The sequence below is a fragment of the Pelophylax lessonae genome (assembly GCF_965119305.1).
Source record: "Pelophylax lessonae genome assembly, chromosome: 6".
NCBI lineage: Eukaryota > Metazoa > Chordata > Amphibia > Anura > Ranidae > Pelophylax > Pelophylax lessonae.
The window spans coordinates 298215624-298242500 of record NC_138773.1 but is presented as its reverse complement, the minus strand read 5'-3'; the positions used below and the strand labels follow the sequence as shown (position 1 = coordinate 298242500).

Genomic DNA, 26877 nt, shown 5'->3' with positions numbered 1-26877 from the left:
AAAAAAGTGATATTTATCACAATCCATATTTAGCAGGGCTATATTAAATGCTGTACAGTGTTTTATCTTTTTAGGAAGCTTTGAGTTATGAACTGCACAATGCTGGAGTCTCCGGGCCAGTTTCCCTCTGTCCGGTATGTAACCAGTGATCTCTATGTAGCCATGCATTTTCATAAAAGCGCATTAAACGATGCAGCAAACAGTATTTTTTTTTTTTTAATGCACCACATAAAGTGCACAGGTATGAATGGAGCCTTAAAGCACTAAATAAAGCTCTATGTACTTGTGAATGGGAGCTTCAAGTCCTAGCACCCTGTATTAGTGGGCACACAGGGACTTGTAGTTCCCCTGCAATACTAAAGCACAGCGGGATGTTCATACCTGCTTTAGTTCTACGTGACTGGTGACATATGAATGTCAGATGCAGCAAATCTCAGCCCTGCAGAAGCCAGGCTGTAGGTGGAGTCCCCTCACATCTGACCTATCAACAAAGGAGCAGCAAAATTATTTTATTTCTTATGGAGAGAAGAGAACATCCGTTTTGCAGTACTTGCGCTTTTGTCACTTGCTCACGTAACCTGTACATATTACCTGTGACATATAACTGTATGATCAGCTGACAACAAAGGGGAAGTGGATAAAATCTGCCTATGCCCCCCCCTCCCCCTTACAATGTCCTGAGGCTAATGATAGCGATTGTTTTTTTTTTTTTTTTTCACTCCAATCACTGTCACATAAAGGACCTGAAATTCTTTGTAGCACCTGAAAGCTCCAATTAATAACATGAAAAGATTTATCATTACCGCACCTGACTGCATCTGCACTTTGACCACATTAGCATCTCCTGCTTGTCGTTCTGGGAAATAAAAGGTTCTTTTTTTACCTTCTAAACACATTCAGATGGGAAATATTTTCAGCCTTAAAGAGCAGATAAGACATCTATATAACGCCATATTACCCCTCCCCTTATGGCTCCCCTCTTTTAGTTACTCAGGGTATTCTGGAGCTTCAGAAGAAGGAAGTATCGAGTACTCTGGAGCTTCAGAAGAAGGATGTATCGAGTACTCTGGAGCTTCAGAAGAAGGATGTATCGGAGGAGAAAGCTCCAGCTAGCCTGAAATCGTCCTTAGTCAGTACGCTGTACATGCGTTGGGGCAGAGCCTTGGAATAGGGGGCGGGTCTTGGAACTGTAATGCGCAGGATGACTTCCCGGCCTGCAGGGGGAGGGAAATCTGTCCCGGACATCACCTTCCTGTCTTCTGGTGCACTGGACCTTTTCGGATCTTCCTCCAGCGGGCCCAAGGTTGCAGCCTAAAAACAAAAACTGATATTTAGAACTATAGGAGAGGTTTATTAGTAATTTCATTATAGAACGGGATCTACAGCTAATACATTTATATTTTAAAGTATTAATAATGTCCAATAACCGTTGGACAGATATGAAGAAGCTTTTATGTTTACTTATTGCAATGATGCCTCAATAGAAAGGCCAATCACCCCTTAGACTCATAACGGGACTCCTGCTCCATTTGATGTCAATGGCAATTGTAGAGGTTAGGCTGAGGAACAACCCTGCCAGCTGGCAAACAGCCACTGAAAGCTATTTGAAATCAATTAGGACAATTAATGGGTGGAGCCTGTAATATGTAGAGCCACTATATATTTCGAAGTTTTGTGTCTAAATGTAGTTATGACTAAGGTTTTATAGGCTGAAACCCGTCAACTGATCTTATCTGCGGTTGTGTACTGTGGTTTTTGAATAAAGGTGAAGATTTTTTTAAGAGCTACTACTGGTGTGTGGATAATTATATATATATATATATATATACACACACACACTGTGGATTGGGCACCCGGGAGCTCTTTCATCGGTGAGTTGTATGGGTAGCAGCACTGTTGCTTCTGTTTGCATATTGAAAGCTACGTCCCTAAAGTGGAAACTTTACCCATCAGCAAGGAACATACATTCCACATTACTACTCATGCTACCAATATTAGCGTGTACTGTAAATTGCCTCCAGTATTGCTCTTGTCTCTTCTTGTTGGAGGCCGCCATTTTCCTGAAGATCAGAACCCCTGAACAGCAGTAAATCTTTAGGCTGTCAGCAGATCGGCTTCTTCATTTTTGGCACAGTGCCGAAAAATAGGGAGCAACTGAGCATATGCAGAGCAGGGCAAGACAGCGTATTACTGGACTTTAAACAGTTTAGGCACTTATTTTCAATGTTTTACATAGCTATACTGGAAAAATAGGCCAACCTGAAGTGATATAGCAGGACTTAATTTTCTGTATATGAAATTCCACTTTAATGTTGCTGCAACCTAGTTACAGTGTCACTGGGATAACTGCATTGAGTGTTATGGCTAGACATAGGTATACAATGCTCATTCTGCAAATGTACTTATGCTTATACAAAGATGGAAAAAGCTGTACTTACCCCTTGTCGGGGTCCAGGCCCTTACAGCAATCCCCTCCTCCCTGGACGTCTTGGGTCAAGTTTTTCAGGAAACCTCTGATGGAATTCTCTTATAGAATATCAGGTGGTTTACGAGAGTGACTGCCAGACACAGCAGGGGTCCAGGCCCCTGCAGTACTCGCCTTTTCCCTGGACATCTTAGGGCCAGGTTTGTAAGGAAACCTCCGATGGAATTCACTTATAGAATCTCAGGTGGCTTACGAGAGTGAATGCCAGATAGAGCAGAGGTCCTGGGTTCAAGGGCCAGGGCCTTACGGTACTCTTCTCCTCCCTGGACGTCTTAGGGCCAGGTTTGTAAGGAAACATCCGATGGAATTCACTTATAGAATCTCAGATGGCTTACAAGAGTGACTGCCAGACAGAGCAGAGGTCCCAGGTTCGGGTCCAGGGCCTTACAGTATGCGCCTCCTCCCTGGACGTCTTAGGGCCAGGTTTGTGAGGAAACCTCTGATGAAATTCTCTTGTAGGGTAAGCACCACTTTGTCCATCTATGTATACGACATATTGTATGTGATAACCATATAATATTAGAGCAACAGGTACCCCAATTTTTTTTTATTTTCACAATTCATTTTTCACAGGGGCACTAAGGCACTTTTATATGTAACTGTTGCTCGGGTGATTCTATTTGTGTATGTCCTTTATCAATGTCACTAGTAGATGATGGGCTGGTTGCAGGAAGGTAGGTGGTGCCCTCTTGGGTCAAGGTAACTTAGAATAGCTCTATTTGCCTCTTTACCGTAGTCAGATAAAAGTTCTGGAAAACATCTATAAAACGTTACCAGCAATAGTTCATAGAAGTCCAGAAATATTGCAGGTGAGGGAAGTAGACTCTTGCAGATGCAAGAGAAAAATCTGTTTTTACTATTCTCACCCCCATCTTGTCTGACCTTGTAAGGCAGGATAATAAAAGCTGCATTGTACTGTACAAGGAGAACTGTGGTCTGAAAATGGTTTATTCCAGAAAAGCCATAATGGGGTTGATATACTAAAGGAACACAAAGCATTTTGTACAGGAAGTTACACGTGGCAAGAGAGTTTTCCCCAGAGCTTAGCAAATGTGAAGTTTAATTTTGCATAAAATACCCAATGACACACAAGGGGTGGGGGGGGGGGGGCATTTTCATTTGCACATGATGGGGGGGGCATCAGCAGAGCTTCAGCTCATTCACTAAGCATTGGAGGCAACTTTCCTTGCAAAGTGAAGTCTATCAGCTTTTAGGAAACCACCAAACCCAATATGTCTCTTGTGCAATAAAAGCTTCCTATCTTCCTCATCGCACTCGTCTTCAAAATGAACTGCGCATGCTGGGTGCACACGTGGAAGAGTCCGGTCCTCTGACTCTGATCAATCAAGATGACCAAAATCCTGAAAGAAGCTGGGGAGAAGATATTTTTCCCGGCAAAGGAGCTCATGAAAGTTGCATCAGAGGAGTTTAGTTTAAAGTGGTCGTGAACCCCAGTGAGGTGACTTGCCTCAGGTAATCCACAGAGCTGAAATAAATCCTCCTACATAAGTTGTACCTCTTTATCTACATCTGTATTTCTCCTACATCAGTGGTTCTCAACGCATGTTCTCAGGACCCACTAACAGGCCAGATTTTAGGTATTACCTTGGGGAGATGAAGACTGAGAAGCAAACAATATCCCCTGTGATGTATTTCAGTTATCTTGCTTGTCAATGGGTTCTGAGGACAAGAGTTGAGAACCACTGTCCTACATACACAGGGCGGAGGGGAATTTACAAAGGGATATTTCAGCTCTGAGAAGAAGGGGGCAGAGAGCTGAAGTTCTGCTCAGTGAGGAGAGCTCTGAGAGCTGATTGGAGAGAAAGGACACACAGCAACAGCGCTCAGGCTGTCAATCACAGGCTAAGCCCTACCCTGTCACCATTTTTCTGTTGGTGTCAGGAACACTTGTCAGAAGTAATAGATAGAAGAAAGGAGGCAGCAGACTGAAATTACTAAATTTATTAGGTAGACTGTGCACTTTGCAAGTGCAATTGCTCCAAAGTTTAGTAAATGAGGTGAAGTCTCATTTTGCAAAGAATACCCAAACACATGTAAGGAAAATTAAAAAACAAAAACACATTTTTGCTAGCACGTGATTGGATGATGGAAGTCAGCAGAACTTCTGCTCATTTACTAAGCGCCCTGAAGCTACTGCACATTGCAAAATGCACAGTCTATTTGGCTTTAGTAAATCAACCCCTTATCACTCTGGATTGACTATGCACACACCATAGTATAGAGGGCTATGCTTTGTTCATATTTCATGTCAAAGGTATACAAACACTTAATTGTACCTCCTGTACCCAACTGGAAATGCAGAAGGCTTCCTGCACCTCTGACTGCACATTCCGTCCTTTTATACACATTACTACAAGGCATTCTGAATGGCCCCCCAATGACCAAATACAATATCAACTTGATATTGCACCATGACACATGCATGTGAATGTACACACGTTGTGGTGTGCTGTGATGTCTGAAGTACAGGTATGTTTTGTTTTTTTAATGTGTTGAGGTTCATTATAGACGACATTCTAAGTTAACAGACTGCCTTAATGCAACACACACAAATGCATGCAAAACTGTGACAAGGTCCTGAAACATAATGTGTACTTTGTATTCAGTGCCGTGCCTTATTTTCTTTGTAGAAAACGATGTTCTCAGTTCACGGTTTCATTGCACGGCTCAATTCAATTTACCACTTAGGTTGTGATTATGGGGCAACTATCAAGAGAGCAGAAATTGGAGCAATTTCATGATAAATGAGAAGATTCGTACAATGTAAAGGATAGCAATAGTTAAATATTTAGTGTGAAGCGCACATTTCCTCACCTATGCTATATTTATCTAAATGAATTGATGTGAACATTAGCGTCAGATAAAATCATGAACACAGTTAGAACTGTTTGTACAGCTTAGTGAACTGACCCCACAGGAACGAGATGCCACTGCCACAGCAATATGTGCACTTACTCCATGGCAACAAGAAGAATTTGAAGCGACAGTTCAAGAGGGTGTACAAGAATAGTTCAGTATGCTGACCATTTCACTATATTAGAAGTTCAGTCTACCAGAACAATGGGGTTATGGTTTGAATATACAGTAGATACCTACAGACATTACAGAAATTTTAATGTTGATCTCTTTGCAGACCCTTATGCCTGGGTCAAAGGCTTCAGGGCACAAATCCTAATGGAAGTGCTGATTGCCACTTTAAGCAAGCGGCTAGCAGACTTCAGCAGGCTTTCAACAAGCTTCAAGAAGTGCTGAACCCTACTAGCAGCTTGTTTAAAGTGGCAATCAGCACTCCCAGTAGGGAGCTAAATGGTACTTTAAAAGCTTCAAAGCTTGCTAAAATCTCTGAAAATACTTTGTCAAAGCTTACTGTTCACACTGCTCCTATACAAGCTGAAGCTTACAGGAGCCTGGCAAGGCCTGCAGTTGAAAATTGATTGGAAGAGTTGGATTATCTCAGCCAATCGCAATAATTTCCCCCAGAATAGGCCAACACTTGCAGCACTTCCTTTTTTTCTAGGTAGAAAACGGTTTTCCCAACCGTTGGGCGGCCGGGGCACATGCACCATATATGATAGATGTAGGCAGCTTCAGTAGGTTTTTCCATCTGCTTTCAGTGTAATGAATATTAGTACATTAGTTTATTAGTAAAGGGTTGGTTTAGGTTGTTCCTCCTGTCCTCTGCTGCACATGAGTAATGGGATGAGGAAGTGAGGTAGAAGGTTCTGTTACCTCATCAGAAGATTCAGTCAGCTTGATAAAGGAAAGGTGGTAAAAGATAGAGAGAGAGTCAAGCCTAGGATGACTAGGACAGGTTAGACACACATTAGGACATGCAGCATGACAATATGTAGACATGTCAACACAGATACATGCACATGGGAGGCCCCGGGAACATGCTGCCCACATTCTATGGGAAGAGCTGGACACACACTCAATGTCCAGATTAAAGGAAACCCATGCGAATAAAAATATGGAGGCTGCTATTGCTGGCCACCTCCTAAAAAAAAAACAGTTAGTTGTCTAAATGTTTCTGGCTTCAACACTGAACCTCTGACCTGGAATGAGCACAGAATCAGTGAAGTCACAACTTTTCATATACATACTTGTTCCAATTCAAGGAAAACCATTGGCTTAGCCTGATAGCCAGGTAAATTTTGCCAATGACAGTATAAAACCCAACTTCAGGCAAAAAAAAATGGGATTTTTTGACTTACCGTAAAATCCATTTCTCTGATGTTCATTGACGGACACAGCTCCTGATATTCTTAACTGTTGGGTTATACTGCCCCCTACAGGAGTAGGACACTAGGCAGAAAAAAAAAAGACTAGCTACGCCTATGGACAAGTTGCAGGGGGTATACTCCCTCTCTCTACTATAAGTACTCAGTTTTGTTAAAAGCAGATATTCCTAACCATTGGGACATCCCAAAGCAGTGTTAAACATAAGGGGTGGGAACAGCAAAAAACACCCAAGGCTAAAAACAGTAGCCAACCAGGCAACAGGGGCTCAACCAAAACAACTGGAGCCCACCTGAAAAAAAAAAAAAAACAATACATCCTCCAAGAGGACCAAGTCCTCTAGACAGCAGTTTGCAAACTCTTGCGGCCAAAAGAGGCATCTGCAGATGCCAACACATCCACTTTATAGAACTGTGAAAGTGTGCACCATGACCAGGTGGCTGTCTTGCAAACCTGCGTCACTGAGGCCTGATGACGGAAGGCCCAGGAGGTACTGAGCGCCCAAGTAGAGTGCACCTTGATAGGGAAAGAAGGAACCTGACCCCTGATGGAATAGGCCTGAACCACTGTCTGTCTGATCCATCTGGGAATGGTCCCAGAGGAAGTGTACAACCTTGTCCGAGACCCATCCGTAATCACAAATTGTGAGTCTAACTTCCTAAGACTCCATAGCTGCCAGGTACACCCTATTTGCCCCAACCACATCCAAAGCATGCAAGGCAATTTCCTTAGGATGTTTTGGCCTGGGACACAGGGAAGGCAACACAATGTCTTCATTCAAATGGAAATCAGAGACTACCTTTGGAAGGAAGGACGGACAGGGACGAAGAACCACCTTATCTCTGTGAACCACCAAGTAAGGTGAACGTCAGGATAACGCCACCAGTCAACACAATGTCTTCATTCCCGCCTTCTGAGACAGCGTAAACAAGGGAATCTCCCGAAGCTTCTCAAAGGTAAACTTCTGGAGAACCGAAAGCACCAAATTGAGGTTCCAAGGCGGCAACAGAGACCGCACCGGAGGAACCAAATGGCGAACATTCTGAAGAAAGGTACGCACCAGGTAGTGTGTGGCCAACGGTCATTGAAAGAAGACCGTCAAAGCAAACACCTGGCCTTTAATGGTACTCAAAGCCAATTTCTGTTCAACCCCCCCCCCCCTGCGAAGGATGGTCAAGATCCGAGCCACTGAGAAGGAGCCAGGATGAAACACAAGAGACTCAAACCATGCGATGTACGTCTTCCACGTAGGATGGTAGATTATCCTAGAAGTAGATTTCCTAGCTTTTAACAGCGTTGGAATCGCCGATTCAATTTTAGACCAACCCCTATCCTTCAGTACTTGGCTTTCCACAGTCAAGCCCTCAAAGCCAGTGTTTATAAAGCATTGTGGAAGACTGATTCTTGGGACAGCAGATCCTCCCTGAGAGGAAGCTTCCAAGGAACGACGGAGACCAGCAGCACCAGATCGGCGTACCAAGCCTGGCGAGGCCATTTCGGAGCCACACAATGACCTAGAATTCCTTCTGCTTCAATCCTGTGTAGAAGTCTTAGCAAGAGCTTGAGAGGTGGGATAGGTGTAAATCAGATGATACAGACCCCTTGGGGGCCACCACGCGTCTATGGCATCCACCAGAGGATCCCGTGACTGTGCCATGAACCTCTGGACCTTTCTGTTGAGCCGAGATGCCAACAGATCCACCTCAGGGATGCCCCATCAGAGACACAACTGAGGAAACACCTCCGGATTAAGAGACCATTCCCCCTGGTCCAACGCCTGCCGACTGAGGTAAAACGCCTGCCAGTTTTCCACTCTGGGAATGTGTACAGCGGAAAGGGCTGGAACAAACGTTCTGTCCACCTGAGAATGCCAGCTACCTCCAGAGCCACCAGGACACTTCTTGTGCCCCCTTGGCGATTGACATAAGCCACGGCTGTGGCATTTTCTGAATGAATGTGCACTGGACATCCTTGGAGATGATCCGTCCAATGTTCTAAGCACAGTCTGATCACTTAGGGCTCCAGGATATTGATCGGTAGTCTGGAGTCTTCCAGGAATCAGACCCCATGTGCAGAATTTCTGTCGAAAATGCCTCCCCACCCCGACAGGCTGTCATCCGTGGTGACCACCGTACAATACAAGGGGAGGAAAAATTTGCCGCGCCAGAGAACTAAGCCACCAGATCAGGGACCTTTTTGCACCCAGCCCAGCTGGATTTTGTTGTCCACTGACTGCGGAGTCTTGTCCCATTTGATGAGAATCTCCTTTGCTGGGGACTGCCTCAAAGGTAGACACCATCAGGCCCAGCACTTGCATGAAAGTCTGGAAGAATGACCATCAGCTGGACAGCGCATTGCAGCTTACAGTTTCTGGAGTTTGTCCAAAGGAAGGAGTAATCTGGCTAAGGCCAAATCCAGAGTCAGACCCAGATAGTCTAGTTACGTGGAAGGAACCAAGACAGACTTCTGAAGATTCAGAATAAAGCCAAACTTCCTCAGGGTCCATATAGAGATCTCCAGGTTTTCCACCAGCGCAGTAGGAGACTCTGCTCGCAGAAGAAGGTCATCCAAGTAGCCCAAGGCCGTGATCCCCTGATGACGTAACAATGCTAGCCCCGGGGGCCAACTCTTTTGAGAAGACCGAGGAGCGGAGGCAAGACCAAAGGGTAACACCATAAACTGATAATGCTCCTCTCCCACGGCAAAGCAGGGGAACATTTGAGCCAAAAGACACACCGAAGGACCAGTATCGAAACAGACAGCCGAGCCACTAGGGGAGCCGCATCCAAAGAGGCATCACAGATAAACTGCAACCCCTGGACCATCTGGTCCGCCAGCTCAGCAAAGGAAGGGAGGGCTGCTCCCCCTCCAGGTCACGGCGCAACAGATTAGCCCATTCGGTCAGAGTCTGAAACACCAGGGCAATGGTGAATATTGGCCTCAGTGCCGAACCAGCCAGGGTGTACATATTGCGGGCCGCCTTCCTGTCAGCCAGGTCCTGAAAGGCCGGGGACTCTGCAACTGGAATTATGGTTACCTTGTTTAATCTGGAAACTAGACGGTTCACCACCGGTGGAACAGTCCACTTCTTAAGAAGGGACTCCTTATAAGGGTATTGCCTAGCAAAGCGCTTAGGGACCCCAAGGGGACGCTTTGGTCGTTCCCAGTCTGTATTGATAATTCTGTCAAAATAGGAGGGGAAAGTTTACACCTTTGCAACTCTGGATGGCTTGTGAGTGCCAAAGGGAACCTGTGCCTCTGACGCAGCTGCGTCCCCCATCTTTAAGGTCTCACGCACAGATACAATCAGTGTGTCCCCCAGCACCTTTTTGTGCGTGGTTGCAGAAGTGGAAGAAATCTCCTCGCTATCTGAGGATTAAAGGTGCATGGTCACAGACCCATGCAGGCTGACCCATGCAGGCTGACCCATGTCCGCGGCGGCCAAATCAGATTCAGGATCTGAGGGGACAAATGAGGCAGGGGGTGTTTTTTTGCCAGCCCGTCGCACAAAAGCCAACTCCACCTGGGGCAAAAAAGGACTTCAGGACAGCCGTCAGTGCATCGATGGATGGTTGGGACCCGGAAGGCCCCGCGGCTTCAGAGAGGAATACAGGTGGGGAGATGCACTCTAAAAGACTCCATAAGTCACCAGGGGGACCCCACAAAAAGGGACACCCCCACCGCTCTGGTAGCACACCCGACTGCCAGTCACAGAGCCCCAATCAATCCTCAGCAGAGAGGGTGAGGACCCCACCAGACTCACCACCCCCCAGAAACCAGGCACCGCAGCCACCAGGAGAATCTGCACTGCACGTACGGCGATCAGGAAAGGATCCAGGAGCCAGCACCAGGGAATGAGGAGGGGCTCCCAACCTCAAAAACGCTGCCCTTAGTAGGGCTCCACTGTCTTGGCTGTCGCTGTTTTCTATGGCAAACCACCGCACAATGGCCGCCGGACTACACAAGCATGACCATTATGCATTGCAGCACAAAGACTACAAGAAAAAGGCTCCCAGGGACCAAGGAGGGATCCCAAGGCCTCAGGACAGGCACCGGCAGGTGGGAAGGCCCTGGCAGGAGCCCCCACCAGGTACAATCCCCCCCGCACAGCTGATCACAACCCCACCCCCATCGCCAGCATAGCACCCTGCCCCCACCCCGGGAGGTGTACCAGACCACCCACAAAGCCCCAGCATTAGGGGGACAGGTGAGGGGGGGTGCCTAATGGGAAGGAGGGGAACCCGGGGGTCCAACTGTCCCATGGAGGGGCCCTTGTGCCCCCCAAATCCCTCCAGGGGGAGAGGGGGGACAGCTACGCTCTATACCAGGAGAGCACTGCTCCAGACAGACTCCTTCCCCATCGAAATGGGGGGCTGTCGGCCAGGAGGAACGCTGCAACTCTGGCATTTAACTCGCAGGCCAGCCCCCATCCGGTGGGGCTATGTTGCAGCCGACCTAGCGCATTGCTCAGGTCTGCGCGCGTTCGCTGGCCAGACTGGGGTAGCCACTGGATCTAGATTAGCAGGCCATCATCCAGTCCGGCAGTTAGATGTTAGTGTAGATCTCACAGGAAAAACCAGGAGAAAAAAAATCTATCCAAAAGAAAAAAATTTTGCCAGGACCAGAGATCCCCTTACTCCTGACTAGGCAACAAAAAAAAACTGAGTACCTATAGCAGAGAGAGGGAGTATACCCCTGGGCAGAGATGTATAGTAACGAAGTAGAACTACTTAAGTACTGTACTTAAGTACCGAAATGCGGTATCTGTACTTTCCTAGAGTATAATTTTTTTCTCCTACTTCTACTTTTACTTCACTACATTTTTTCGATGATTTCGATACTTCTACTCCGATATTTTTTTTTGTGCTGCATCGTTACTTTTCTCTGCCTTTCCCTTTTTCTTTTGTTTGATTTCTGCTCTCTCCTACTCTTTCAATTATCCTCCCTATTCTGCCTTCCCCCCTCCCCTCCCCTTTTCTATAGGAAGGCAAAGGTAAAGATACCCCCCTTTTTCATGGGTACCTGGTCTCTGGCCATTTGGGTAGCGTTGTTCCGCTCCAGGCTTCCGCTGGGCCGGCGTGGAGTGCTCCCACATGCGCCTCTCGGCGCTCTGACATGTGTGGCGGCCTTCGGCCACTCCGCTCCTCCCCTCCTTGTCTCCATTCGCTGACGTCTCAGCGCTGGGAGGCGGGGATTCCGGCGGCGCCGCAGTAGAGGCACGTGCGCATGCGCAGTGCGATCGAGTCACTGGCGGCCATCTTGGTTAAGGGAAGCATGGGGGGTCTCTAATGTAAAGGGGGGCTTTGTGTGGGCGGTCTCTGATGTAAGGGGGCTCTGTGTGGGAGGGCTCTGATGTAAGGGGAGCTCTGTGTGGAGGGGCTCTGATGTAGGGGGAGCTCTGTGGGGGGCTCTATGGGGGGGGCTCTGATGTAAGGGGGGCTCTGTGGGGATGGTCTCTGATGTAAGGGGGCTCTGTGTTGGGGTCTCTGGATGTAAGGGGGGCTTTGTGTGAGGGGTCTCTAAAGTAAGGGGGCTTTGTGTGGGGGGTCTTTGATGTAAGGGGGCTCTGTGTGGGGGGTCTCTGGTGTAAGGGGGCTCTGTGTGGGGGTCTCTGATGTAAGGGGGCTCTGTGTGGGGGTCTCTGATGTGTGGGGGTCTCTGATGTAAGGGGGCTCTGTGTGGGGGGCCTCTGATGTAAGGGGGACTCTGTGTGGGAGGGCTCTGATGTGGGGGGCTCTGATGTAAGGGGAGCTCTGTGTGGAGGGGCTCTGATGTAAGGGGAGCTCTATGGGGGGGGCTCTGTGGGGATGGTCTCTGATGTAAGTGGGCTCTGTGTTGGGGTCTCTGATGTAAGGGGGGCTTTGTGTGAGGGGTCTCTGATGTAAGGGGGCTCTGTGGGGGGGGTCTCTGATGTAAGGGGGACTCTGTGTGGGAGGGCTCTGATGTGGGGGGCTCTGATGTAAGGGGGCTCTGTGTGGGGGTCTCTGATGTAAGGGGGCTCTGTGTGGGGGGTCTCTGATGTAAGGGGGACTCTGTGTGGGAGGGCTCTGATGTGGGGGGCTCTGATGTAAGGGGAGCTCTGTGTGGAGGGGCTTTGATGTAAGGAGAGCTCTATGGGGGGGGCTCTGTGGGGATGGTCTCTGATGTAAGTGGGCTCTGTGTTGGGGTCTCTGATGTAAGGGGGGCTTTGTGTGAGGGGTCTCTGATGTAAGGGGGCTCTGTGTTGGGGTCTCTGGATGTAAGGGGGGCTTTGTGTGAGGGGTCTCTAAAGTAAGGGGGCTTTGTGTGGGGGGTCTTTGATGTAAGGGGGCTCTGTGTGGGGCGGCTCTGATGTAAGGGGAGCTCTATGGGGGGGGCTCTGTGGGGATGGTCTCTGATGTAAGTGGGCTCTGTGTTGGGGTCTCTGATGTAAGGGGGGCTTTGTGTGAGGGGTCTCTGATGTAAGGGGGCTCTGTGGGGGGGTCTCTGATGTAAGGGGAGCTCTGTGTGGGGGGGTCTCTGATGTAAAGGGGGCTCTGTATGGGGGTCTCTGATGTAAGGGGGCTCTGTGTGGGGGGTCTTTGATGTAAGGGGGGCTCTGTGTGGGGGTCTCTGATGTAAAGGGGGCTCTTTGTGAGGGCTGGGGGGTCTCTGCTGTAAGGGTGCTCTGTGTGGGGGGTCTCTGATGTAAGTGGGGCCTCTGTGGGGGGTTTCTGTTGTAAGGGGGCTCTGTTGGGGGGTTTCTGTTGTAAGGGGGGCTCCGTTGGGGGTTTCTGATGTAAGGGGGGTCTCTAATGTAAGGGGGGCTAAGTTTGTAGTGATCATAAAAAAGAAAAGTCAAATGAAGTGCAAAAAAAAGTGCAAGAAAAAGTGTGCATGGCGCTGGTGGGGGCACCACAGGATCAGCTCGCACAGGGCGCTTGAACACCTAAGGCCAGCCCTGGTTGGGAGGTTCTTTCCCATTAACAGCAGATATGAAATTATATTCATCTTGTTTTGTCACATATATATATTTGAAGATTCACAATATTTTGAACTTTTTATTGACTTAGATTTCATACACTCTTCCTTTATTTCATTATTGGAATATATTGTTGTATACCACATTGGTTTATATATGATTTTGCGCACCAATAAGCTGTGGAGAAAAAAAAAAAACAGGCAGGGAAGAGAAGGAGGGATGCTTTAAAAGGGGAAGGGAGGGACATACTTTATCTGTTTTTTGTTTACAAAAAGTTACAGCCTAAGGAATTGTGATTGTCCTTTAGGTTTATCATTTGAATAAATCATTTGAAATAAATTCAAATAATAAAAAACAATATGATGTTCAAACTTTTGACTTCTTTCTTTAATAACTACATAACAGTACTTCTACTTTCAGTACTTGAGTAGAATTTTTTTTTCAAAACTACTGGTACTTTTAGTACTTAAGCAATTTTTTTGAAAAAAACTACTTGCAATACTTAAGTAAAAAAAATGTTGAATACTTTAGTACTTCCACTTAAGTAACTTTTTCTGCGAGCACTTGTACTTTTACTCAAGTAGAAATTTCGAGTACTTTATACAAGTCTGCCCCTGGGACTGCCCATAGGCGTAGCCAGACTTTTTTTCTGCCTAGTGTCCTACTCCTGTTAGGAGCACAGTATAACCCAATAGTTAAGAATATCAGGAACTTTGTCCGTCAATGAACGAAAGAGAAAAAAGTTTTCCCATGCAGTGGGGCTGTGCCTGCACTGCACATGCCAACTGCTTATCTTTGTCTAAGGGAGGGGAGAAAGGAGATTTACTTACCCAATCATCCCAGCAAAAGACCGGACCGGCACCCCCGCACTTCGGTGGTCTTGAGTTGTGAACTGTTCCTGATGTCATCAATCCCAGAGCAGGCTTCATAGACCAGGAACAGTCCACTGTTGGACCATAGGGGAACCCCCTTTCTGGAAAGATCAGGTGAGTATAAGCTGTCTCCTCACCCCTAGACAAAGTGACAAGTTGACCTGTGCAGTGTGGGCACAGCTCCACTGTATGGGAATTTTTTTTTTGCCCAGAGTTGGGCTTTAAGTATTTCTGTCTGTGCACGTTACCTCTGATTGCTAATACTCACTAGATTCCCACAAACACAGACTTTTCTCCTGATCCGCCACACATCTTTCGCAACACATTCTAAATTTTTACAGAAAAAACAATAGAAAAAAGGTTTACACCCCTTTCACACTTGTGCGACTTTTCATGTGAAATTGGACATCAAAGTCACATGACAAATCGTACCCCATGTTTTCCAATGATAACTATTTATATATGTGAGACTTAAAGTCCAGGTGACTTCAAAATAGTTTATGCACTACTTTGGTCTGACTTTCATGCAACTTGAGGGCCATAGACTTCAATGTTAACCCTCAAAAGTTGCATGAAAGGTGGACCTGAATGTTATACAGTGCCTTGCAAAAGTATTTGGCCCCCTTGAACTTTGCGACCTTTCACCACATTTCAGGCTTCAAACATAAAGATATAAAACTGTAATTTTTTGTGAAGAAACAAGTGGGACACAATCATGAAGTGGAACCAAATTTATTGGATATTTCAAACTTTTTTAACAAATAAAAAACTGGGCGTGCAAAATTATTCAGCCCCCTTAAGTTAATACTTTGTAGCGCCACCTTTTGCAGTGATTACAGCTGTAAGTCGCTTGGGGAATGTCTCTATCAGTTTTGCACATCGAGAGACTGAAATTTTCCATTGTAGATTTTGCTTTATGTTTTAGATCATTGTCTTGTTAGAAAACAAATCTCCGTCCCAGTCTCAGGTCTTTTGCAGACTCCATCAGGTTTTCTTCCAGAATGGTCCTGTATTTGGCTCCATCCATCTTCCCATCAATTTTAACCATCTTCCCTGTCCCTGCTGAGGAAAAGCAGGCCCAAACAATGATGCTGCCACCACCATGTTTGACAGTGGGGATGGTGTGTTCAGGGTGATGAGCTGTGTTGCTTTTACACCAAACATAACGTTTTGCATTGTTGCCAAAAAGTTTGATTTTGGTTTCATCTGACCAGAGCACCTTCTTCCACATGTTTGGTGTGTCTCCCAGGTGGCTTGTGGCAAACTTTAAACAACACTTTTTATGGATATCTTTAAGAAATGGCTTTCTTCTTGCCACTCTTCCATAAAGGCCAGATTTGTGCAGTATAGGACTGATTGTTGTCCTATGGACAGAGTCTCCCACCTCAGCTGTAGATCTCTGCAGTTCATCCAGAGTGATCATGGGCCTCTTGGCTGCATCTCTGATCAGTCTTCTCCTTGTATGAGCTGAAAGTTTAGAGGGACGGCCAGGTCTTCGTAGATTTGCAGTGGTCTGATACTCCTTCCATTTCAATATTATCGCTTACACAGTGCTCCTTGGGATGTTTAAAGCTTGGGAAATCTTTTTGTATCCAAATCCGGCTTTAAACTTCTCCACAACAGTATCTCGGACCTGCCTGGTGTGTTCCTTGTTCTTCATGATGCTCTCTGCGCTTTAAACGGACCTCTGAGACTATCACAGTGCAGGTGCATTTATACAGAGACTTGATTACGCACAGGTGGATTCTATTTATCATCATTAGTCATTTAGGTCAACATTGGATCATTCAGAGATCCTCACTGAACTTCTGGAGAGAGTTTCCTGCACTGAAAGTAAAGGGGCTGAATAATTTTGCACGCCCAATTTTTCCGTTTTTTATTTGTTAACAAAGTTTGAAATATCCAATAAATTTCGTTCCACTTCATGATTGTGTCCCACTTGTTGTTGATTCTTCACAAAAAATTACAGTTTTATATCTTTATGTTTAAAGCCTGAAATGTGGCAAAAGGTCGCAAAGTTCAAGGGGGCCGAATACTTTCGCAAGGCACTGTACATGCAACAGTGGGTCCAATTTGCAAAGGGACAAGTCACATCCAAGTCGCACCCATCCAAAGTTATGCAACTTTGGAGTTCTACAAGTGTGAATGGAGCCTTAGTGCTGTTAAAATTCCTATTCCATCAAACACAGATTTCACAGAAAGGTTGTTCTACCTAAACGTTATATTTTAATTCATGGTGGGCGGAGTCAGTCACTGCCTTCTTATATTTCTCTGGTACAGCAGCAGCGATAGATCTCATCAACAATGACACTGATAGATGAAAGAAACTGCAGAGGTTTGTATCTAAACCCCAAGAACAAAAATGTGATATATTTCAGCTTTCCAGTCCTTTTTTTTCACCTGGTAATCCTGCCAGTAACATACTTCCTGTCCTAAGTGACCATGCTTACTCACTATCCCTTCACCTCCTTAAAGTGTTTGTAAAGGATCACCTTGTAAAACAACCCATTCAGTTTAAGGCCCCATGCACACAGGGCGTCAGAAAAAACGAGCTGCAAAGCTATTTCTGACGCCAGAAAAAAGCGGCGTCAAAAACAAGCCTTTAGCAGGATTTCGCATTGTCGTCAATGCACATTTAGGCGCATCGGCGCTTAGAAGCGTTTTTAAATAAACACAACCCTCTTCGGTTTGTGACCAATCACATTTTTCACATTTTAAAAAATGCCTGATGCTGCTAAAAGCCGATATACAGCATTAAGCCGCGTTTAGGCGCATTTAGCAGCGTTGGGCATTTTTACAGCTTAACGCTGCTGCTCCTGAACGCACTGGCCCTGGGTTTTTTTTTGCAGCTTAAAAACACCCATGCCATTTGGAGCTCCTAAAAGCCTGTGTGTGCAGGAGGCCATAGAATAACATGGAGTGGCGTTTTTAAGCTGCAAAAAAAAAAAAAAATGTCTGACGCTCCTAACAGCAGCTGCAAAAACGCCCTGTGTGCATGGGGCCTAAAATAGAAATCAAAGGCAAAACATTTGTGTATAGGTATAAAAAAACATAAATACCTTTTTTATATGTGATCACATTCCCTCTGTTCTCAGCTGCATAAGAGCTGGGGAGAGGAGAAGCAGCAGTACACTGAGCTTCCCAGTAAATAGCTGTGCGGGTGGAGGGGGGGGGGGCTTGGGGGAGTGTTGGGACAAGTCTGATTATTGGAGGAGTGCACACGGATTTCCCGGCATGGCTAGAGAACTGACCATGGTGTGTTCTCATCTCATAGTGTGGTCAGTTTTTCCTAGGAAAACAGAGGGACTGGCAGGAACACCGGGGACTTCACATAAAGGAAGCAATACAAAGAGAACAGGAACTTTCTCATACAAGTACAGGGTACAGCAGGCACATATCAGGAATATGAAATGTTGAAGCAACAACGCTTTAACATAGGAAAGGGTACGTAGGGTAGTTCACAGAGAGAACAGATAAAAGTGCAGAGTGCACAGGGGAGCACTGGATTTCTGGCAGCTTCAGCATTTTCTTTTGTAAAGCAGTATATACACGCAGAGTTTTTTCTTTTACGTTCAACTTGCTGGGTGAAAAATCTCACAGATCCCCCACATCTACACAAGTGATGTTGATGCAGGGATCTCCCCTGTTGCACTATTGTATTCTGACAGCGGGACCCTCTATAAGAACACACCATTGGCTGCAGCGGCTGATCAAATACTGATATTCCAGCAGCCGGTCTAACAACCAGACACAGCTACACATATATTGATATTCGGCAGGTTCCTGATGAACAGGCCACATTTCAATACATGTATACTACTCAGCTTTACTTATCAAACAAAAACACTTCCTATTGTACATCTAACAGAACAGGGGGGCACGGTGGCTAAGTGGATAGCACTTCTGCCTAGAAGCACTAGGGCTGTCGGTTCAAATCCCAACCGTGGCACTAACTGCCTGAAGTTTGCCTGCGTGGGTTTCCTTCCGATACTACAGGTTCCTCCCATACTCCAAAGACATGCTGGTAGTTTAATTGGACCCTGTCTAAATTGTAAAGATACAAGTTAGGAACCTTAGATTGTAAGCTCCTTGAGGGCAGGGTCTGATGTGAACGCACAATATAGTGTATATATGTAAAGCACTGCGTAAATTGACAGTGCTAGATAAGAACCTGTAATAAATAGAACAGAGGGGAGCAGATCGGAGAAGTTCATTGTTAGGGTTTTCTAGAACTGGCCATATATGGAGGTAATCTCAGCCGGTTCAATAGGAAACGGCCAAGACTAGGCAGGCTGTTTGTACTGAAGTTGATTAGACTGCCTGCCAGATTTATTTTACATGACTACTGCCAGTGGCTATAGCTGGCAGCAGTGATCATTGTGTTCTGCCGATAGGGAAGGCTCCCCACTGGCAGAACACAATAGCACCGCGGGAGGAATTGAGCGATTTTTGCTTCTTGCAACTCCTGATGGAAAGAAAGAAAATTGCATAATCTATGGGCTGCTTTATACTTTACCTTTCCAGGATCTACCAAACACTAAATGAACACTGTGAGAGTGATTTTCCTGATTTTGAATCGTAGGCCAGCAGATTTTTATTTACCTCAGTGATGCTGTATGGATAACCATTCTGAATTGGTTTTGAGTTTCTCTGGACACATCATATCATATTAAAGTGGTTCAAAAGCCTAGACCTTTTTTTACCTTAATACATTCGTTGTATTAGGGTAAAAAATGTTTATGCATTAGCATTCCCCCCCCCCCTTTTACTTACCTGAGCCCTCATTTAATCCAGTACTGTGCATGTCTGCAGCTCTTCTCTCCTCTTACTTCTGGGTCTCGCTGGCTTTGCTGGGGCACCGGCAGCCATTGGCTCCCAGTGCTGTCAATCAAAGCCAGTGACGGGGGGCGGGGCCAAGTACCACTGTCTGTGTCAATAGACACAGCAGTGGGACTCAGGAGCAAGCACATACAAATGCCCCCATGGGAAGGAGCGTCCCGTGGGGGCACTGGACAGAGGAGAAGCCAGGAGCACCAGCGGGGGACCTGAGAAGGAGATTTCCTGGCGGCTCTGTACAATTCCATTGCACAGAGCAGGTAAGTATAGAGATGTTTGTTATTTAAACAAATATAAAAATTTAAATAAGTGACAAAAACTGCGCTGTGTTTAAACAATTCAGGCTCCTTTCGAATTTGGGACTGCAAAATCGCATAACAAGTCGTTCTCCATTATTTCCAATGAGTACCATTCATATCAGTGCGACTTGAAGTCGCACCGACTTCAAAGTAGTACCTGCACTACTTTGGCACGATTTTGAGGCCAAAGACATTCAAGCCCAGTCAAAATCGCGGTAAAATCGCTCGACTTTGAAGTCGCACAAGTGTGAAAGGGGCCTAAAATGTGAGGCAGCTGGCATTAAAGGCAGTATAGTGGGCCTTAATCAAATGGTATAGCAAATGCAGCGCAAACAAATATATAAGTGACAATAAATCACAGTAGTAATAGATTTAAACGATAAATGGTTTCCCACAAAGTCCAAAGTAGATCCAAGTGTGAACATAAAAAATAAATAATAAAAAATTTGTCTAGTGTAGTCACTCCGGTGAGTGCAGGTACAGTATATAAAACATGTTTAGGATAGTTGTCCACCACCTTCAGATAAAGTGCAGACTCACCAGAAATAATGGCTGCCCTGACAGCAGCATGTGCGTCTTTTAACATATATGGAAATCCCTCTGGCAGTGGAGCTCCTCGCTGTGCTGGAGGGGATGCGGTGAAATAGGCAACCTTATGCATATCATCTGTCTAGCTTCTTGAATAAAATATTTTGTAGAATCTCTGATATAAACAGGGGTCCTCACCTCGCCCTCTCCTCTCCGGCACTGGCGATACTTAACTTGGGAATGTAATTATTTCCACTTGATTGTCGTAAAATAGTAACCCATATCCTCCTGGCTACTAGAGGCCTTATAACTAGGAAACGGAAGTTGAATATTGCGCCTAACGTATCGGAGGTTCTGGCTATAGTAGAGGTGAATCATTTTTATGAAAAGCTGTTGGCACATAAAAATGGAGGTATCTGCCTATTTAACCGACACTGGAATCTGTGGACAGCTTGGAGTTCGTACCACTAATATGTCATGTCCTTTTCTATAGAATATTTTTGTATAATACGATAGAATAACTTGCTCACCAGGTTAAAGATGAATTATTGCTGACCGCTTCTCTCCTATTCTTCCTTCTTTCTCTTATTTTTTAGTTCTTTCTTCTTGTTTGTCTTGTACATTGTCTCCCCATTTTTGATTCATCTTCTCTATTTACCATGTTACTTGCATTGAGTGGAGTCACCACATGTGCCTTGGCGCACCCTTTGGGGTAATTATTTGTGAAACGAAACTTTTGTTTTGTTGCATAGTATGGTGTTGCTGAAATTGCCTCTAGGCTGGTGGTGCTGCCTCTCCCCCCTGGGCACAGTTGTTGTTCCCAGTGGGATGTACGGGGGAGGGGAGGGGGGTTGCGCCATGGTACCCAGCTTACCGTTATTGTATTATTCACACGCTGGTTTAAGGATGTTTTTCCCTAATACTGGACCTATGCAAATATTCCTCGTTGACGCTCTATGAATGCAAAGTGTATTATCGATGTATTAATGTTGTATTTCTTTTTCTTGTTACAAAAATTAATAAAAACGATTGAATCTAAATCTATTACTACTGTGATTTAATTGTCACTTATATATTTGTTGGTGCTGCATTTGATATACCAAAAATAAAAATGTGAAACAAACCAAGGGGTGATTTTATAAATCACGTGACCGTGCCTAGGAAATTAGTGCTAATTAATATAAATTATACTAGTGATAAACCATAAAATTGTATATAGAAGCACCTTAAGTTACTGTATTGTATTTTGCTGCTAATATTGCATCTGCGTTTTTGCACATAAGTGTTTGTCACCAATTTTTATTATAGAGTTCATGCACTGTCACTTTTATTATTGCGACACTTGCACTGTGCACTGTCACTTATTTGATTACTCTATCAAGAATTTTTATCTGTGTAGATTTTGAACAATTTATTTATTTGTGAGCGCTGTCCCCCTCCATTTTTCAAAAAATAAAAATGTATCTTTCAATCACTTTAAAAAAGATATTGATGGGGTTTTATTCGCATCAGAATTTTTTCTCTTTACACAAGTCAAAAGAAATAAATTAGCAGCTGATGCTACTTAAAAATAGGTCAATGCACCTGTTAATGAATTCTGAATAATCTCAGGAGCGTCTCAAACAGATACCAAATGCGAGCAGAATGCACCTGAAATCACAATGCATTTGGCTATTGACACAAGTCCTAACATGCGTTTACAAAGCAAAGCAGGCCAAACACAGCCGTTAGCTGTAATTGGTGTTTGAATGCATATATTTGAGCCCTGCTCCTTTTTCACATTTGCTAGCAACACCTTGTCTGCTCAACATGAATATTTCAGGAAAAGTCAGACAATGTGCCCCAGGAACTCTCAGGAACACCAGCAGAGAACTTCCCCTTCTGGATATCCTGACGTTGCTTCCACCTGATGTGGCCGTAACAGTGCTCAGCAAGGGCAATCTCACTCCTATTGCTGCATTCTCTGTATTGTAATGAGTGAAGAACCAAATAGTGAACGATTTAAAAAATAAATTAATAATAACTGCCTATTTTTACTGCTCCCCAGGGCCTAGGTGTTCATGCACCGCTGAGCCACATTGTATTACCAAAAATGCAGTTTAAATCCAGACTTAGCAGCCACCTGGTTCCCCCACATCTTTCTCACTACTCCCTCCAACTGCCCTCTGCTGTCTGCCCACCTCCTTCCCTCCTCCAATACAGCCAGAACCCGGAGAAGTGCTGGTGAAAGGTTAACCAAATGGACTTTCTGACTTGGCGCTGCCCAGCCTTTTAAGTGTTTTCAGATTGCAGGGTGGGGTCTATCATCATGTGACCATTGTGACTGGCTGTCACGGCAGTCACATGATCGGAAAGCTCCCGATCATTAGCCGCCAGTAACTGCTGAGAGCGCACGGGTCACTATCGTCACAGCTGGGTTTGCTATGTGGTACGCAAATTTATGGCCGCTCCGCACCAAGGCCCATCCGCTGAGAGGACACATATTTGCGTGCTGTCGGTGCCAACAGAAGTATAACTAAAGCTAAAAAGTTTTCTTTTCATTTTAGATAGTTTAGGGAATAGGGAAAACCCATGTTAGCTTTTTTTCCTATCTGGGAAGATTTCCACTCACTTCTTTTTCTGCAAATACAACAGGAAGTATGAGAAAATCTCCCCACAGTGAGGAAAATGCCCTCTTAGACAGTTATCACTGGAACAACTGTTTTTGTTCTGGTGGCAACTCAGAATTGTGGTTTCTCTATTACTTTCAGACCCAGTACCAGGGGTCACAAGGACAAACCGAGTGAGCGAATCTTCCTAACGGGACCACAGGCAGCAATAAAAACCTGACAGGAAGTTTTAATGCCTCACTACTCTACCTTAAACTAATAAAAAAGTTTTGGCTTTAGATACACTGTTAATACATATAAAGGTTTGCTGGAAAGGTTAGACGCTTATTGACCCATTTCACTTACTTCCTGCTTGCCCAGGCCAGCTTTCTTGGGTTGCCCCCTCTTGCCAGTTGACAGACTAGCCTTAGTATGACACTAAGGAGATCAGATGTCATACCCACACAAGGCACTCCAAGGCTTCAGGCTGGTCTATACACCTAGAGCTGATGACTAAAAGATTAGATGTTCTAAAAGGTAGAAGTTATTTTCAGAATGTTTTAAAGTGGTTGTAAAGGATTTTTTTTTCTTTTTTTAAACAACAAACATGTCTATACTTACCTGCCCTGTGCAATAGAATTGCACAGACCGGGCCCGATCCTTCTCTACTCAAGTCCCTTGTTGGCGCTCTTGGCTCCTGCACTCTTGCTGGTACCCCCAATAGGAAACTGATTCCCATTCTGCATACAGCCCTACCCCCTGCCCTTATATTTACCCTAGCCTGATCTTGATCCAGCAATGTGCATGAGGAGCAGAGGCTCTCTCCCTCCTCATTGGCTCAGAGACAGCAGTGGGAGTCATTGGCGCCTACTGTTGTCACTCACAGCCAGTGAGGGGGGAGGCAGGGCTTTACTGTGCTCTGTGTGTGTCTATGGGCACACAGAGCCAGCTTGGGAGTAAGCCCACATGAGTACCCCCCTTAGAAAGTGGGTTGCTATGGTGGATAATCAGTGGAAAGGGGCTGGGGGGGGGGGAGCCAGGAGCGCCAGTGGGGGACCAGAGAAAAGGACGATCAGGGCTGCTCTGTGCAAAGCTATGAGCATGAAGCAGCAAAGTATAACATATTTGCCATTTTTCAAAAACATTAGATCATTTACAATCGCTTTAGGATAAACTGTCACCCTATTCCAGCACTTTGGTTCTAAATGTACAGAGCAAGAATGGGGGAACTACACAGTACAAAATTCCACCAACAAAAATGCACAAACTGCAAGAACAGCAAAGTAAGGAGCAGGGATGGTTACACTGGCAGGGCGACAGTCTGAGACTTTTTATTATACATGGTATGCTTGATGACAGTAAACATACTGCATGTATGGATGTCTGCCACCCCTTAGAGGTCGCAGTCTGCATCAGTAATTCAAAAATCTGGCCCTGATTTTACTTGGTCAGAGTTACTCTTTAACGTCTTGCCATGTATGTGTGAGACAGATTAAAAAAAGGGCCAACTGTCCCTCTCCATTCTATAACTCCAACGCTGAAAAGAAAACTTGTGCAACTGTGTTTTTGAATCCTTCTCCCCAGCGTGTGGGCACCTCTAGGATAGGATTCAAAGATGCTCTTAGAAGTGTTTCCAATGCTGTACAGATTAAACATCCTTTGATACAGAAAAGATGCTCCAGAAAAGATGCATCCTTTGATACAGAAAAGAGCCATCTCTCCTCATTTCTACAGCAGTGTGGCAGGGAAGCACAATAGAAGCTGCATATTATTTGTGTGCCTGTGTACAGCCCCACGGTGCCGAATAATGAGGACATTAATCACACACTGAATGGGTCTCCTTATCTTCCTTCAGGTTTGAGCAAAACAAAATGGACGGCGGTAAGATGCATTGCATTTCTGCTCGGAAAGTTACCTTCCCTTCCACGTGTGGCACCAAAGTTCCTCATTATTAACTGCTATCAGTGTGAACTTACCCTCTGAGAGTTCACAAACATCTTGTGGATGATCGCGCCGGCCACCCCTCGGGCCGCTCCGATGATTGGCACTTCAGGCTGTTCCAGAAGACAACTTACAAACCTGTGTGTGGAGAGATCAGGAGGTCAGTAAGAAGAGAGGAGACATGCAGCGGACTAAATTATATAAACTGCAGCCATTACAAAGGAGGCCAATCAGATGAGCAATACGGTAAATGGTTACACACTTGTCCTGCAAAGCAGAAGTCACAGGATCAGTACCTACTAAAAATGTTCCTTCTCTCCAGATCCCTATGGAGGTTCAAGCTTCTTCTCACCCTGCAAAATCCTACTGCTAAGTTAAAGGACTTTTACCCACATGTGACGTGTGTATGTATGTATGGTGAGGACTGATCAGTCCTGGACTTACCACAAACTTATAGTCCGATGATCCTTCTGAAGGCATACAGACTGTAAAGCTCTCCAAATATTTTCATGCCATATTATTAAAATAAAGGAGCATAATTCTAGGGTCTAGATCAGGGATCTCCAAACTTTCTAAACAAAGGCCCAGTTTACAATCCTTCAGACTTTAGGAGGGCCAGACTGTTCCTGTGGGAGTAGAAAATGCCTTGGTGTCAGTGGGAGCAAACAATCCCACATTCTTGGTATCAGCTGGAGGAATAGTGCCCCATCGAAGGTGTCAGTGGGAGGACTAGTGCCCCATCGAAGGTGTCAGTGGGAGGACTAGTGCCCCATCAATGGTGTCAGTGGGAGGACTAGTGCCCCATCAATGGTGTCAGTGGGAAGACTAGTGCTCCATCAATGGTGTCAGTGGGAAGACTAGTGCTCCATCAATGGTGTCAGTGGGAGGACTAGTGCCCCATCAATGGTGTCAGTGGGAGGACTAGTGCCCCATCAATGGTGTCAGTGGGAGGACTAGTGCCCCATCAATGGTGTCAGTGGAAGGAAGAGTGCCCCATCAATGGTGTCAGTGGGAGAAATAGGGCCCCGTCAGTGGGAGGATTATTGCCCCATCAATGGTGTCAGTAGGATTAGTGCCCCATCAATGGTGTTAGTGGGAGGAATAGTGCCCCACTGATGGTGTCAGTGGGAGGAATAGTGCCCCATTGATGGTGTCAGTGGGAAGACTAGTGCCCCATCGACGGTGTCAGATGGAGGAATTGTGCTCCAAGGGCCAGATAAAGGCAAGCAAAGGGTGGAGTCAGATGGTGTCAGTGGGAGGAATAGTCGCCCATTGACAGTTTCAGTGGTAAGAATCGTACCCCATTGATGGTGTCAGATGGAGAAATAGAGGCCCAAGGGCCAGAATTCCTCCCACTGGTGTCAGGGTCGACACTGGTGTTAGTTGGAGGAATAGTGTCTCGAAGGCCAGATAAGGGCAAACAAAAGGCCAGTTTGAAGATCACTGGTCTAGACTAGCCTTTCCTAATCTTTTTTTTTTTTATTTCTTCGGAGAAACCCTTGAAATATTTTTCAGGTCTAAGGCGACCCCTGGTAAAACCAAGTTATCCTTACTTAGTAAGGGGGGCATTCATTTCCACAGTGATGGTCAAAATGAAACCAAAAGGAAAATATCATTGGTGTCAGGCTGCTGTCTCTGACAAATGGTGAGGGATCCAGAGATATGCCACCATCAGATAGTAGGATCAACCTCTAGAGGATTCTATATTCTCACTTGGCTAAAGAAAGCAAATAAAACACATACTGCTTTTTTACACCATACCCAATACAAGTGTGACAGGTTCTCTTTGATACCAGCATCCAATACATACCTCTCTAGATCCTCCTTCTCCTCTGGATTTTCACAGCGTTCTGTGGCAAACTTTGCTTTCAGTGACCGGGCTCTTGCTATGGTGGCCTCAGCGTTTGCAATCTGGCTGATGATGTCCTGAGGAGAGAAGGGTTGAAAGCAAAAACATTCTTATTTACTAAAAACACCACATACTGCCATCATAACGTGGAAACCAATCGGGTGTGAAGTATTGTTAGTTTGGAAAAATGAGAAATGATTGAATACCTATATTGTTCTTTATCTAAAGGGAATTTGTCCCCAAGAAAAGAGTACTTGCACATGTAGCAGTTCACAAGTA

General features: G+C 45.4%; 1 protein-coding gene across 2 annotated transcripts in view; it reads right to left on the bottom strand.

Annotated features, from left to right (window-relative positions):
- Positions 1 to 1074: 1074 nt before the first annotated feature.
- RAB3GAP1 (RAB3 GTPase activating protein catalytic subunit 1) overlaps positions 1075 to 26877 on the bottom strand; it is a gene marked incomplete at its 3' end in the record, with an annotated part of 256526 nt that continues 230723 nt past the window's right edge. The window contains exons 22-25 of one of the 2 annotated variants that reach the window (XM_082261360.1): positions 26560 to 26675; positions 24785 to 24887; positions 6236 to 6256; positions 1075 to 1311 (exon numbers count right to left, since the gene is read on the bottom strand). In XM_082261360.1, coding sequence (XP_082117486.1) covers positions 1075 to 1311; positions 6236 to 6256; positions 24785 to 24887; positions 26560 to 26675 — 477 coding nt within the window. The remainder of the gene's footprint in view (positions 1312 to 6235; positions 6257 to 24784; positions 24888 to 26559; positions 26676 to 26877) is intronic. The other variant, XM_082261361.1, reaches the window with a different exon arrangement.